The sequence below is a fragment of the Oncorhynchus mykiss genome, chromosome 23 (assembly GCF_013265735.2).
Source record: "Oncorhynchus mykiss isolate Arlee chromosome 23, USDA_OmykA_1.1, whole genome shotgun sequence".
In the NCBI taxonomy this organism is placed as follows: Eukaryota; Metazoa; Chordata; class Actinopteri; order Salmoniformes; family Salmonidae; genus Oncorhynchus; species Oncorhynchus mykiss.
Window position 1 is genome coordinate 51,939,102 of NC_048587.1, and position 16,736 is coordinate 51,955,837.

The window sequence follows — 16,736 nt, forward strand, 5'->3', positions numbered from 1 at the left end:
GGCGGCAGCGTAGCCTAGTGATTAGAGTGTTGAAATAGTAACCGAAAGGTTGCAAGATTGAATCCCAGAGCTGACAGGGTACATATCTGTCATTCATTGAAAATAAGAATGTTCTTAACTGACTTGCCTAGTTAAATAAAGGTAAAATAAAAAAATAAAATACTGTTATTTTTTTATATTTTTTTGCTCTGTTGCACCCCAGTATCTCTACTTCTCTATGTGCTCTTCTGCACATTTATCACTCCAGTGTTGAATTGCAATATTATAATTATTTAGCCACTATGGCCTATCCATTGCCTTACCTCCCTTATCCTACCTCCTTTGCACACACTGTATATACAGTGCCTTGCGAAAGTATTCGGCCCCCTTGAACTTTGCGACCTTTTGCCACATTTCAGGCTTCAAACATAAAGATATAAAACTGTATTTTTTTGTGAAGAATCAACAACAAGTAGGACACAATCATGAAGTGGAACGACATTTATTGGATATTTCAAACTTTTTGAACAAATCAAAAACTGAAAAATGGGCGTGCAAAATTATTCAGCCCCCTTAAGTTAATACTTTGTAGCGTCACCTTTTGCTGCGATTACAGCTGTAAGTCGCTTGGGGTATGTCTCTATCAGTTTTGCACATCGAGAGACTGACATTTTTTCCCATTCCTCCTTGCAAAACAGCTCGAGCTCAGTGAGGTTGGATGGAGAGCATTTGTGAACAGCAGTTTTCAGTTCTTTCCACAGATTCTCGATTGGATTCAGGTCTGGACTTTGACTTGGCCATTCTAACACCTGGATATGTTTATTTTTGAACCATTGCATTGTAGATCTTGCTTTATGTTTTGGATCATTGTCTTGTTGGAAGACAAATCTCCGTCCCAGTCTCAGGTCTTTTGCAGACTCCATCACGTTTTCTTCCAGAATGGTCCTGTATTTGGCTCCATCCATCTTCCCATCAATTTTAACCATCTTCCCTGTCCCTGCTGAAGAAAAGCAGGCCCAAACCATGATGCTGCCACCACCATGTTTGACAGTGGGGATGGTGTGTTCAGCTGTGTTGCTTTTACACCAAACATAACGTTTTGCATTGTTGCCAAAAAGTTCAATTTTGGTTTCATCTGACCAGAGCACCTCTCCCAGGTGGCTTGTGGCAAACTTTAAACAACACTTTTTATGGATATCTTTAAGAAATGGCTTTCTTCTTGCCCTCTTCCATAAAGGCCAGATTTGTGCAATATATGACTGATTGTTGTCCTATGGACAGAGTCTCCCACCTCAGCTGTAGGTCTCTGCAGTTCATCCAGAGTGATCATGGGCCTCTTGGCTGCATCTCTGATCAGTCTTCTCCTTGTATGAGCTGAAAGTTTAGAGGGACGGCCAGGTCTTGGTAGATTTGCAGTGGTCTGATACTCCTTCCATTTCCATATTATCGCTTGCACAGTGCTCCTTGGGATATTTAAAGCTTGGGAAATCTTTTTGTATCCAAATCCGGCTTTAAACTTCTTCACAACAGTATCTCGGACCTGCCTGGTGTGTTCCTTGTTCTTCATGATGCTCTCTGCACTTTTAACGGACCTCTGAGACTATCACAGTGCAGGTGCATTTATACGGAGACTTGATTACACACAGGTGGATTGTATTTATCATCATTAGTCATTAAGGTCAACATTGGATCATTCAGAGATCCTCACTGAACTTCTGGAGAGAGTTTGCTGCACTGAAAGTAAAGGGGCTGAATAATTTTGCACGTCCAATTTTTCAGTTTTTGAATTGTTAAAAAAGTTTTATATACTGTATAAAAATACAGTTTTATATCTTTATGTTTGAAGCCTGAAATGTGGCAAAAGGTCACCGAAGGGCCGAATACTTTCGCAAGGCACTGTAGACTTTTTCTATTGTATTATTTATTGACTGTATGTTTGTTTTTCCTTGTGTAACTCTGTGGTGTTGTTTGCGTCGCACTGCTTTGCTTTATCTTGGCTAGGTCACAGTTGTAAATGAGAAATTGTTCTCAGCTAGCCTACCTGGTTAAAAAAAAGGTGAAATAAAAGTAAAGTAAAATCCTCCAGATCTGTTGAGACTACCTAGAGCTTCTCAATTTGTTATCATTCTATGACCGTTTGTGTCTGGTTTATTTCTCCTAATTGCTAGACTTCTAGGGGACATATAAAAATAAAGAAATCATCTCACTGTCAACTGCGTTTATTTTTAACAAACTTAACGTGTACATATTTTTGTGAACATAACAAGATTCAACAACAGATATGGAATAATGTGTCCCTGAACAAATGTGGGGTCAAAATCCAAAGTAACAGTCAGTATCTGGTGTGGCCACCAGCTGCATTAAGTACTGCAGTGCATCTCCTCCTCATTGACTGCACCAGATTTTCCAGGTCTTGCTGTGAGACGTTACCCCACTCTTCCACCAAGGCACCTGCAAGTTCCCAGACATTTCTGGGGGGAATGGCCCTAGCCCTCACCCTCCAATCCAACATGTCCCATACGTGCTCAATGGGATTTAGATCCGGGCTCTTTGCTGGCCATGGCAGAACACTGACATTCCTGTCTTGCAGGAAATCACTCAGGATTCTAGAATGAGCAGGATGGTTGGTGGCATTGTCATGCTGGAGGGTCAGGTCAGGATGAGCGTGCAGGAAGGGTGCCACATGAGGGAGGAGTATGTCTTCCCTATATCGCACAGTGTTGAGTTTGTCTTCAATGTCAACAAGCTCAGTCCGATGATGCTGTGACACACTGCCCCAGACCATGACAGACCCTCCACCTCCAAATCGATCCCGCTCCATAGTACAGGCCTCAGTGTAACGCTCATTCCTTCTACGATAAACGCGAATCCGACCATCACCCCTGTTGAGACAAAACCACGACTCGTCAGTGAAGAGCACTTTTTGCCAGTCCTGTCTGGTCAAGCGATGGTGAGTTTGTGCCCATAGGTGACGTTGTTGCCGGTGATGTCTGGTGAGGACCTGCCTTACAACAGGCCTACAAGCCCTCAGTCCAGCCTCTCTCAGCCTATTGCGGACAGTCTGAGCACTGAGGGAGGGATTGTGCATTCCTGGTGTAACTCGGGCAGTTGTTGTTGCCATCTTGTACCTGTCCCGCAGCTGTGATGTCCGAATGTACCAATCCTGTGCAGGTGTTGTGACACGTGGTCTGCCACTGTGAGGACTATCAGCTGTCCATCCTGTCTCCCTGTAGCGCTGTCTTAGGCGTCTCACAGTACGGACATTGCAATTTATTGCCCTGGCCACATCTGCAACCCTCATGCCTCCTTGCAGCATGCCTAAGGCACGTTCACACAGATGAGCCCGGACCCTGGGCATCTTTCTTTTGGTATTTTTTTGAGTCAGTAGAAGTGCTCTTTAGTGTCCTAAGTTTTCATAACTGTGACCTTAATTGCCTACCATCTGTAAGCTGTTAGTGTCTTAATGACTGTTCCACAGGTATATGTTCAATACTTGTTTATGGTCAATTGAACAAGCATGGGAAACAGTGTTTAACCCTTTACAATGAAGATCCAATTTTTCAGTTTTTGAATTGTTAAAAAAGTTTTATATACTGTATAAAAATACAGTTTTATATCTTTATGTTTGAAGCCTGAAATGTGGCAAAAGGTCACCGAAGGGCCGAATACTTTCGCAAGGCACTGTAGACTTTTTCTATTGTATTATTTATTGACTGTATGTTTGTTTTTCCTTGTGTAACTCTGTGGTGTTGTTTGCGTCGCACTGCTTTGCTTTATCTTGGCTAGGTCACAGTTGTAAATGAGAAATTGTTCTCAGCTAGCCTACCTGGTTAAAAAAAAGGTGAAATAAAAGTAAAGTAAAATCCTCCAGATCTGTTGAGACTACCTAGAGCTTCTCAATTTGTTATCATTCTATGACCGTTTGTGTCTGGTTTATTTCTCCTAATTGCTAGACTTCTAGGGGACATATAAAAATAAAGAAATCATCTCACTGTCAACTGCGTTTATTTTTAACAAACTTAACGTGTACATATTTTTGTGAACATAACAAGATTCAACAACAGATATGGAATAATGTGTCCCTGAACAAATGTGGGGTCAAAATCCAAAGTAACAGTCAGTATCTGGTGTGGCCACCAGCTGCATTAAGTACTGCAGTGCATCTCCTCCTCATTGACTGCACCAGATTTTCCAGGTCTTGCTGTGAGACGTTACCCCACTCTTCCACCAAGGCACCTGCAAGTTCCCAGACATTTCTGGGGGGAATGGCCCTAGCCCTCACCCTCCAATCCAACATGTCCCATACGTGCTCAATGGGATTTAGATCCGGGCTCTTTGCTGGCCATGGCAGAACACTGACATTCCTGTCTTGCAGGAAATCACTCAGGATTCTAGAATGAGCAGGATGGTTGGTGGCATTGTCATGCTGGAGGGTCAGGTCAGGATGAGCGTGCAGGAAGGGTGCCACATGAGGGAGGAGTATGTCTTCCCTATATCGCACAGTGTTGAGTTTGTCTTCAATGTCAACAAGCTCAGTCCGATGATGCTGTGACACACTGCCCCAGACCATGACAGACCCTCCACCTCCAAATCGATCCCGCTCCATAGTACAGGCCTCAGTGTAACGCTCATTCCTTCTACGATAAACGCGAATCCGACCATCACCCCTGTTGAGACAAAACCACGACTCGTCAGTGAAGAGCACTTTTTGCCAGTCCTGTCTGGTCAAGCGATGGTGAGTTTGTGCCCATAGGTGACGTTGTTGCCGGTGATGTCTGGTGAGGACCTGCCTTACAACAGGCCTACAAGCCCTCAGTCCAGCCTCTCTCAGCCTATTGCGGACAGTCTGAGCACTGAGGGAGGGATTGTGCATTCCTGGTGTAACTCGGGCAGTTGTTGTTGCCATCTTGTACCTGTCCCGCAGCTGTGATGTCCGAATGTACCAATCCTGTGCAGGTGTTGTGACACGTGGTCTGCCACTGTGAGGACTATCAGCTGTCCATCCTGTCTCCCTGTAGCGCTGTCTTAGGCGTCTCACAGTACGGACATTGCAATTTATTGCCCTGGCCACATCTGCAGCCCTCATGCCTCCTTGCAGCATGCCTAAGGCACGTTCACACAGATGAGCCCGGACCCTGGGCATCTTTCTTTTGGTATTTTTTTGAGTCAGTAGAAGTGCTCTTTAGTGTCCTAAGTTTTCATAACTGTGACCTTAATTGCCTACCATCTGTAAGCTGTTAGTGTCTTAATGACTGTTCCACAGGTATATGTTCAATACTTGTTTATGGTCAATTGAACAAGCATGGGAAACAGTGTTTAACCCTTTACAATGAAGATCTGTGAAGTTATTTGGATTTTTATGAATTATCCTGAAAAAGGGACGTTTCTTTTTTTGCTGAGTTTATAGGACACATAAAGTTGAATTGAGATGTTTGTTTTAGCAGAATTCGAGAATGATGAGGTTCCACCCTCAACAACCACAGTGATTATTATTATTTGACCCTGCTGGTCATCTGTGAACATTTGAACATCTAGGCCATGTTCTGTTATAATCTCCACCCAGCACAGCCAGAAGAGGACTGGCCACCCCTCATAGCCTGGTTCCTCTCTAGGTTTCTTCCTAGGTTCTGGCCTTTCTAGGGAGTTTTTCTAGCCACCGTGCTTCTACACCTGCATTGCTTGCTGTTTGGGGTTTTAGGCTGGGTTTCTATATAGCACTTTGAGATATCAGCTGATGTAAGAAGGGCTTTATAAATTCAATTGATTTGATGAGGTCTCATCATTGTTTACCGTTGAGCTCATTCTTGCCTCTGTTATTTAAAGGAGCAATAATGATAAGTTCCTGAAACAAGTTTGAGACTTTTGTTAGAATAATGATCTTTGTTTGAGGTGATAATTTCAGAAATATCTAAGAGGTGTGAGCCATAAAGGTGATCTCTACATTGTATGTGCAACGTCTCCTCCATGTCTCATTTATTTATCTTAAAATTACTACAGACGCTATACATGAACTTGATTAATGAGATATGAGACAGAATTGAGAAATATATATTTTTGCATTAAATTGCAGTATTAATTATGATTATCCGGTCAAAACAGTAATGAAAACTGATACAGTTCAACAAATGTATTCAACAGTGATTATTATATTAACAAAGCATCTCACTTTTCATTCACAGCACAGATTGGGTTTCATTAACTGTAAGAATGTAAATAAAATGAATATACAGCATACACTCTTGTACCTGATTTGAAACATTAGGTACACCCAAAAATAATAATGTATAGATTGATAATAGGCAGTTGTCACCCACCAAATGTAGTCAACAAAAAGTCTAACATACATGTGATAACAAGCACAAGTATGTTCTTAAATGAACCTTATTGCAAATATAAACATTGCCCATCTTACACAAACAACAATATTTTAGTCACTACTCTGTCCTGCTCTGGTCCTACACATCTTCCTTCTTCAGTTTGGCTTCATCGATTCTGGTCCAATCATCCAAGGTAGCACATCGCAAGACATAAGCTGGAATAGTATATAAAACAATTGATTAATATTTTGACAAATAACACATAAATAACACATGACTATTCTACTCAAGGACTCACAGTAAGCAAAACTCAAACATCGTAAAACACAAACGTCTTATAAGGACATTGGGGAATTTGGTTTGTTTTAAAGGTATTTAAGATACAGTTTTCAGAAACTTGATTAGACTTGATTGAAGTGATGCATTAGCAAATAACATACGTAAATCCTTTTCATCAAGAATCAATTCCTGATTTGCTGTAGGCAGTTAAGTAACAAAGTAACTTAGCTTTGAGAAAAATGGCAACTGAATTGACACATTCTTCCACTGAGAACAAATAGTCAACAAGCAAATGAAACAGATGCAAGCAATCTGTCCTAGATGCCTGATGGATGGCGGCAAGGTGGAACGATGAGAGGAACATGCCACTGTCAGGAAACAACTCTTGTTCTCCTGTAGCTCACAGTGTTGCTCTCCAGCGATGTCAATAAGAGCGTGCAGCTCTCGGATCTGTACTGGGTCTGAGAGGAGACAGTAGCACATACAGTACATTCATTATTATGTTCAAGCACCAAATGTAAACAAAAAAAGCACACAACAGAAATGGGATTGAAGGATTTTATCAACATTTTTTACAATTCAACTTCACAAAATAAAGTTTGATAGGTAAGTAATTAATATCATGTCACCTATTCTCAAAATTACTTCCTCCATCCTTCCCTTGTCACTGAATATTTTTTCGACCTCTTCCCTGCAACTATCACATTCATCCAGTGGGGGCTGGTGCATGCTGTCCCACTGGGACTAGTGCATTCCATCCAGTGGGGGCTGCTTCATGCTGTCCCACTGGGACTGGTGCTTTCCATCCAGTGGGGCTGGTGCGTGCTGTCCCACTGCTGGTGGATGCTGTCCCTGCACTGCTGGTGGATGCTGTCTCGCTGCTGGTGGATGCTGTCCATGCACTGCTGGTGGATGCTGTCCCACTGCTGGTGGATGCTGTCCCACTGCTGGTGGATGCTGTCCCACTGCTGGTGGATGCTGTCCCACTGCTGGTGGATGCTGTCTCACTGCTGGTGGATGCTGTCCATGCACTGCTGGTGGATGCTGTCCCACTACTGGTGGATGCTGTCCCACTGCTGGTGGATGCTGTCCCACTGCTGGTGGATGCTGTCCCACTGCTGGTGGATGCTGTCCCACTGCTGGTGGATGCTGTCCCACTGCTGGTGGATGCTGTCCCACTGCTGGTGGATGCTGTCTCACTGCTGGTGGATGCTGTCTCACTGCTGGTGGATGCTGTCCCACTGCTGGTGGATGCTGTCCCACTGCTGGTGGATGCTGTCCCACTGCTGGTGGATGCTGTCCCACTGCTGGTGGATTCTGTCCCACTGCTGGTGGATGCTGTCCCACTGCTGGTGGATGCTGTCCATGCACTGCTGGTGGATGCTGTCCATGCACTGCTGGTGGATGCTGTCCATGCACTGCTGGTGGATGCTGTCTCACTGCTGGTGGATGCTGTCTCACTGCTGGTGGATGCTGTCTCACTGCTGGTGGATGATGTCCATGCACTGTTGGTGGATGCTGTCTCACTGCTGGTGGATGCTGTCCCACTGCTGGTGGATTCTGTCCCACTGCTGGTGGATGCTGTCCCACTGCTGGTGGATGCTGTCCCACTGCTGGTGGATGCTGTCCCACTGCTGGTGGATGCTGTCCATGCACTGTTGGTGGATGCTGTCCATGCACTGTTGGTGGATGCTGTCCATGCACTGTTGGTGGATGCTGTCTCACTGCTGGTGGATGCTGTCCCACTGCTGGTGGATGCTGTCCATGCACTGCTGGTGGATGCTGTCTCACTGCTGGTGGATGCTGTCCATGCACTGCTGGTGGATGCTGTCCATGCACTGCTGGTGGATGCTGTCCCACTGCTGGTGGATGCTGTCCCACTGCTGGTGGATGCTGTCCCACTGCTGGTGGATGCTGTCTCACTGCTGGTGGATGCTGTCTCACTGCTGGTGGATGCTGTCTCACTGCTGGTGGATGCTGTCCCTACACTGCTATTGTATTTCTGATCAGCCCGCTGCTAACCTGGTTGTAGCTAATGTTGAAAAATATATTTTCCAACAACATTAACTTAGTGACATGCAGCCGGGTTAGCAGCTGGCTGTTCAGAAATACAACAGCATGCTATCATTTTCCATTTTGATATAGCCCTGAAAATGATATATTACATATGTTATTATTTCACCTTGGAGTATGGTAAATTAATTGTTCACAATGTATTCAGTTGATTACAATTTTTTACTTCTTAACTTAGGAAATTCAAACTATCTGAAGCGAGGGTCCGCATGGATCATTCATCATCAGCATCAGCAAAGCAATGACCTCAATCGTAACCGTCTTTCCAGCGGGTCTTTCACTGGCGTCCAATCACATTTCAAGTAAGGTCGTCCAGTCGTCCAGTGATAATATGTCATAAATTCTGTAAAGAAACTCTCCCTGGCAATGTGGTATGGAGAGAGAGTTTCACAGTTAGACAAAGGGAACTCCCGACCAAATCTACTACATTCTAGAATTTGAGAATAGAACAATATTCCTGTTTTGGAGAATGTGTAAACGGTTGGTGGAGAAGCCAGCTACGACCCGCTCTGTTTGGTTTCAAAGTTTGTGACCACATGAAAGACAATGAAGCCACATTACCCTAACTGTTTCTATACAGCTAAAGTCGGAGGTTTACATACACCATAGCCAAATACATTTAAACTCAGTTTTTTACAATTCCTGACATTTAATCCTAGTAAAAATTCCCTGTCAGTTAAGATCACCACTTTATTTTAAGAATGTGAAATGTCAGAAAAATAATAGAGAGTGTTTTATTTCAGCTTTTATTACTTTCATCACATTCCCAGTGGGTCAGAAGGTTACAAACACTCAATGAGTATTTGATAGCATTGCCTTTAGATTATTTAATTTGGGTCAAATGTTTTGGGTGGCCTTCCACAAGCTTCCTACAATAAGTTGGTTGAATTTTGGCCATTTCCTCCTGACAGAGCTGATGTAACTGAGTCAGGTTTTTGTAGGCCTCCTTGCTCACACATGCTTTTTCAGTTCTGCCCACAAATGTTCTATAGGATTGAGGTCAGGGCTTTGTGATGGACACTCCAATAACTTGACTTTGTTGTCCTTAAGCCATTTTGCCAAAATTTTGGAAGTATGCTTGGGGTCATTGCCACACCCGTGCTTCACGGTTGGGATGGTGTTCTAAGGCTTGGAAGCTTCCACCTTTTTCCTCCAAATACAACAATGGTCATTATGGCCAAACAGTTCTATTTTTGTTTCATCAGACCAGAAGATATTTCTCCAAAAAGTACAATCTTTATCCACATGTGCAGTTTCAAACCATAGTCTGGCTTTTTTGGGGGGCGGTTTTAGAGTAGTGGCTTCTTCCTTGCTGAGTGGCATTTCAAGTTATGTTCATATAGAACGCGTTTTACTGTGGATATAGATACTTTTGTACCTGTTTCCTCCAGCATCTTCACAAGGTCCTTTGCTGTTGTTCTGGGATCGATTTGCACTTTTCACACCAAAGCACGTTCATCTCTAGGAGACAGAACGCGCCTCCTTCCAGAGCGATATGATGGCTGCGTGGTCCCATGGTGTTTATACTCACGTACTATTGTTTGTACAGATGAACGTGGTACCTTCAGGTGTTTGGAAATTGCTCCCAAGGACGAACCAGACTTGCGGAGGTCTACAATTTTTTTCCTGAGGTCTTGGCTAATTTCAGTTGATTTTCCCATGATGTCAAGCAAATGATGGCTGTGGGTAATTTACTATGTTAGTTCAAATCAAATCAAATGTATTTATATAGCCCTTCGTACATCAGCTGATATCTCAAAGTGCTGTAAAGAAACCCAGCCTAAAACCCCAAACAGCAAGAAATGCAGGTGTAGAAGCAAGTTAGTTGTTGGTAGCAGTTGGTATGTTCTGTGTGAGTTTGTTGCTCAGAGCTTATTTGATGTCCTTTGTTTCTAAATTTGTTTGCGTAATTGTTTAATATTCTGTTTCAGTTGTTCCCAGGGGGGAAAGGGAAGGCACCTAGGGAGTGCTCAGGCAAGAGGCCCGCGGGCATACACATACCCGTTGTATATTTACTGTCTAGGCACACTAGGTAAGACCTGGGCGGACCACCCACTGTATTTTGGTTAGCGCACCAGGTGGTGGTGGGTAGGCAGGTTAGATAGGAGAGGGGGCTTTGATTTACTTACTTTGCTTTGGTTCCGTCCAGCCCCTTTTCCCCATATTACTGTGTTAACTGACTTGCCTAGTTAAAAAAAAACATACTGTCAACTGTGGGACTCTATGTGGACAGGTGACAGCCTTTCCAAATCATGCCCAATCAATTTAATTTACCACAGGTGGACTCCAATCAAGTTTTAGAAACATCTCAAGGATGATCAATGGAAACAGGATGCACCTGACCTCAATTTCGAGTATCATAGCAAAGTGGTTTTTTCTGTTTTTACTTTGTCATTATGGGGTATTGTGTGTAGATTGATGAGGTTAAAAATGTATTGAATCAATTTTAGAATAAGGCTGTAAAGTAACAAAATGTGGAAAAAGTCAAGGTCTGAATATTTTCCAAATGCAAGTGTATATAAGAGAATGAGAAAGTGCATGTGTCCACATTGCTCTTGGTCCTGGCCTGCCATTCATATCCTGTCCTTGTGCTGTGGCCATGATGCTTCTACCTCAGCCTCTGGCCGTATGTTTCTTCGTCATGGTCATGTTGCTGGGTGCTGACCCACAGGTGAGACAACAAAGGTTAAACCGAATCAGAAATAAAAAGAATAATTCTTGAAATGTCCTCTATTTGGACTACTTTAGTAGGATAACTTTGTATTATTTCAACACTCTCACAGTACACTACTGAGACCCCTCCCAGTCGTTAAAACATGTTCAGCTGCATGTCTAGCGAACAGAACAACTCTGTTCTCACACCATTTCTCAAATGATTGACTGTATAGCCTATGGCCTCACTGAATGTGTTAAGAAAAATCTAAGGCCTCCTTTACCGCACCAACTGTTACCCAAAGAATGACCTAACCAAATGCAGTATGTCCTGTGATGGTGACTTTCCTCATTAAGTGCATTAGACTAAACATTCACATTAAGACATTGGTGATTCCAAACCATTTTACACCCACCCACGCTGTAATTAAATGAATGGGCGTCCTTCAATGGGCGTGTAAAGTATGCCAAGCATGAACCTAATCCTTTCATGTCAATGTATGTCTGCACATAGGCCCCTGTCTCTCCCTGACAGATGTTCTTTGTGTGAGAGTAAATATAAGTGGTGCATGCAAATTAATTTCCTCTACGTGTCTTTTTCTCTGTTTTTGGCAGGTGTTATAAAACAGAGAACACATAACATCCATTTCTAGAGAAACCCTAAAGTATGTGAATAGGAGAGTTTGGACAGCATAACCTTGCAGACTCCTTATCTAGGGCAACTTCCAGCTGGCCTTTGACCTGGCTTAGTGGGAGTTTGGGGATCCGGTCCTTCACCACTAGAGAAGATGTAGTTGCTGGTCAGGAACCAGACAAGACCAGCATGGTCACCTACCTCTCCATGTTCTACCTTTCCTGTAGACCTCACTTCTTTCCAGATACAGAAGTAGCAGATGGTGCAGGACAGCAGAAGGCACAGAGCCAGCTCCCATCTAATGCTTCCAAGTGATTGTATTCCATCTAATATCCTGAAAAAAAATAAATAATAATAATTCAAGTTTAGGTTTAGGCATTAGGGTTAGCAGTGTGTTTAAGGTTAGGGTTACACTTAGGGTTAGGTTTAAAATCAGATGCTATTACTTTGTGGCTGTGCCAACTGGTGACCACTTTGCAGAGCTGCGTCCAGAACAAGATTCACGACTAAAAAGGCAAACCTACATTTCTTTAGATATCCCGTTGTGCCTCTCCTTTGTTTTTGGGCTGACCCCAGCTCTCTTTCAGAAAAGGCACTGCATGTCTAGAGACACTGCCCAGCACAGTGCAGGTTCACAGAATCACTTTGTAATGCCGGCATACCTGTATTTATCAAAATGTCCCTGGGTTGGAACGTTCATAGCTTTCTTTTCTAACACACCCACTACAGCAGATGACAACACATTCAGAAGGTGTTAGAATCCCTCAGGCCAGATGCTGTCTAGATTCAGATGTTCCTTCTCAGGGAATTTTGATTTATGATGGGAATGTAATTGACGTGATACTTCATTATAGCTGTGTAAAAGCAGCATGTCACACCTCAAAGACATGGTCTTATGGAACTCCACATATGCAACTCCATGTATGGAACTCCAGATCACTTATAAAACTCCAAGTATTGGAACTCCATGTACGGAACTCCAGATCTCTTATAAAACTCCAAGTATTGGAACTCCATGTACGGAACTCCAGATCTCTTATGGAACTCCAAGTATTGGCACTCCAGATCTCTTATGGAACTCCAAGTATTGGAACTCCACATCTCTTATGGAACTCCATGTACAGAACTCCACATCTCTTATGGAACTCCACATCTCTTATGGAACTCCACATCTCTTATGGAACACCACATCTCTTATGCAACTCCATGTACAGAACTCCACATCTCTTATGAAACTCCATGTATGGAACTCCACATCTCTTATGAAACTCCATGTATGGAACTCCACATCTCTTATGAAACGCCATGTATGGAACTCCACATCTCTTATGAAACGCCATGTATGGAACTCCACATCTCTTATGAAACGCCATGTATGGAACTCCACATCTCTTATGAAACGCCATGTATGGAACTCCACATCTCTTATGAAACGCCATGTATGGAACTCCACATCTCTTATGAAACGCCATGTATGGAACTCCACATCTCTTATGAAACGCCATGTATGGAACTCCACATCTCTTATGAAACGCCATGTATGGAACTCCACATCTCTTATGAAACGCCATGTATGGAACTCCACATCTCTTATGAAACGCCATGTATGGAACTCCACATCTCTTATGAAACGCCATGTATGGAACTCCACATCTCTTATGAAACGCCATGTATGGAACTCCACATCTCTTATGGAACTCCACATATCTTTTGGAACTCCTTGTATGGAACTCCACATCTCATCTGGAACTCCAGAAACACATCTAGTTAAGTTCAATTCTCTGCAGGACACAAATACATTATCCAACCATTAGCACCTTGGATTCGACAGATAAAGATAATTTTCCAAATAAATCACCGTTCACTTAGTATAGTAAATTATATACAGTTGAAGTCAGAAGTTTACATACACTTATGTTTGAATCATAAAAACTCATTTTTCAACCATTCCACACATTTCTTGTTAACAAACTATAGTTTTGGCAAGTCGGTTAGGACATCTACTTTGTGCATGACACAAGTAATTTTTCCAACAATTGTTTACAGACAGACTATTTCACTTAAAATTCACTGTATCACAATTCCAGTGGGTCAGACGTTTACTTGCACTGATTTGACTGTGCCATTAAACATCTTGTAAAATTCCAGAAAATTATGGCTTTAGCAGCATCTGATAGGCTAATTGACATCCTTTGAGTCAATTGGAGGTGTACCTGTGGATGTATTTAAAGGCCTTCAAACTCAGTGCCTCTTTGCTTGACATCATGGGAAAATCAAAAGAAAACAGCCAAACCTTCAGAAAAAAATTGTAGACCTCCACAAGTCTGTTTTATCCTTGGGAGCAATTTCCAAACGCCAGAAGGTACCACGTTCATCTGTACAAAAAATAGTGCTCAAGTATAAACACCATGGGACCACGCAGCCGTCATAACGCTCAGGAAGGAGATGTGTTCTGTCTCCTAGAGATGAACTTACTTTGGTGTTCGAAAAGTGCAAATCGATTCCAGAACAACAGCAAAGGACTTTGTGAAGATGTTGGAGGAAACAGGTACAAGAGTATCTATATCCACAGTAAACCGAGTCCTATGTCGACATAACCTGAAATGCCGCTTAACAAGGAAGAAGCCACTGCTCCAAAACCCAAAACAAAAAAATAACTACGGTTTGCAACTGGACATAGGGACAAATATCATACTTTTTGGAGAAATGTCCTCTGGTCTGATGAAACTGTTTGGCCATAATGACTACTGTTATGTTTGGAGGAAAAATGGGGAGGCTTGCAAGCCGAAGAACACCATCCCAACCGTGAAGCATGGGGTAGTAGCAGCATCATGTTTTTGGTGTGCTTTGCTGCAGGAGGGACTGGTACACTTCACGAAATAGATGGCTTCATGAGGCAGGAAAATTATGTGAATATATTGACGCAACATCTCAAGACAACAGTCAAGAAGTTAAAGCTTGGTTGCAAGTGGTTCTTCCAAATGGACAATGACCCCAAGCATACTTCCAAAGTTGTGGCAAAATGGTTTGAGAACAACAAAGTCAAGGTATTAGAGTGGACATCACAAAGCCCTGACCTCAATCCTATAGAGCATTTTTGGGCAGAACTGAAAAAGCGTGTGCGAGCAAGGAGGCCTACAAACCTGACTCAGTTACACCAGCTCTGTCAGGAGGAATGGGCCAAAATTCACCCAACTTATTGTGGGAAGCTTGTGAAAGGCTACCTAATAGGTTTTAACCAAGTTAAACAATTTAAAGGCAATTCTACCAAATACTCATTGAGTGTTTGTAAGCTTCTGACCCAATGGTGATGAAAGAAATAACAGCTGAAATAATTCATTCTCTTTACTATTATTCTGACATTTCACATTCTTAAAGTAAAGTGGTGATCCTAACTGACCTAAGACCTAATCGGCTTCCTATATCGCAACAAAGCATCCTTCACTCATGCTGCCAAACATACCCTCGTAAAACTGACCATCCTACCGATCCTCGACTTCGGTGATGTCATCTATAAAATAGCCTCCAACACTCTACTCAACAAACTGGATGCAGTCTATCACAGTGCCAACCGTTTTGACACCAAAGCCCCATACACTACCCACCATTGCGACCTGTACGCTCTCGTTGGTTGGCCCTCGCTTCATACTCGTCGCCAAACCCACTGGCTACAGGTTATCTACAAGGCTCTGCTAGGTAAAGCCCCGCCTTATCTTAGCTCACTGGTCACCATAGTAGCACCCACTCCAGAAGGTATATCTCACTGGTCACCCCCAAAGCCAATTCCTCCTTTGGTCATCTTTCTTCCAGTTCTCTGCTGCCCATGACTGGAACGAATTGCAAAAATCTCTGAAGCTGGAGACTCACATCTCCCTCACTAGTTTTAAGCACCTGCTGTCAGAGCAGTTTACAGATCACTGCACCTGTACTTAGCCTATCTGTAAACAGCCCATCTACCTATCTCATCACCATACTGGTATTTGTTTATTTATTTTGCTCCTTTGCACCCCAGTATCTAAATGCACATTCATCTTCTGCCGATCTACCATTTCAGTGTTTAATTGCTATATTGTAATTACTTCGCCACCATGGCCTATTTATTTCCTTAACTTACCTCATTTGCACACACTGTATATAGACTTTTTTTTTCTACTGTATTATTGACTGTATGTTTCTTTTACTCCATGTGTAACTCTGTGTTGTTGTATGTGTCGAATTGCTACGCTTTATCTTGACCAGGTCGCAGTTGCAAATGAGAACTTGTTCTCAACTAGCCTACCTGGTTAAATAAAGGTGAAATAATAATAATAAGAAGAAGAATAATATTTTTTTTAAAGACAGGGAATTTTTACTAGGATTAAATGTTGGGAATTATGAACTGAGTTTAAATCTTTTTGGCTAAGGTGTATCTAAACGTCTGACTTAAACTGTATATGATGTAAGTGGAAGGGTGTGAAATTATGTTGTTGAGCTGTCATTACAGTTGTCTTCAAACTCATCTGATCTGAACAAGGTCTTTTGTAATACTCTTTTGTAATGCTGTTAAAATTGTTTTATATCACCAGCCAATGAATCAATTATTTCCATTTTTGTAAATATTGTGGGGTGACTATACCAAAAGTTGATTATCATCACTGCCAATCTAGCCTTTTAACCTTTTATAAAATGTTGCTTTACCCTGTAAGCAGTCCATGCTTTGGTTTTGTTCACCCGTAATTTAGGTGAAATATCCATATAAGTGGTCCTGTGGGCTCCATGTACAGTATGATGATACACAGAGAACTAACGACGTCAGTACATGG

General features: G+C 42.5%; 1 protein-coding gene across 1 annotated transcript; it reads right to left on the reverse strand.

The window, feature by feature from the left end:
* Window positions 1–6,336: 6,336 nt before the first annotated feature.
* Window positions 6,337–14,067, reverse strand: LOC118943832 (pneumococcal serine-rich repeat protein-like). The gene is made up of 3 exons (XM_036959912.1): window positions 14,038–14,067; window positions 7,205–8,592; window positions 6,337–7,036 (listed from the first exon to the last, which is right to left on the reverse strand). The coding sequence occupies exons 1-2, from the start codon at window positions 14,065–14,067 to the stop codon at window positions 7,282–7,284; spliced, it is 1,341 nt and encodes a 446-aa protein (XP_036815807.1). The 3' UTR covers window positions 6,337–7,036; window positions 7,205–7,281.
* Between the last annotated feature and the right edge of the window lie 2,669 nt (window positions 14,068–16,736).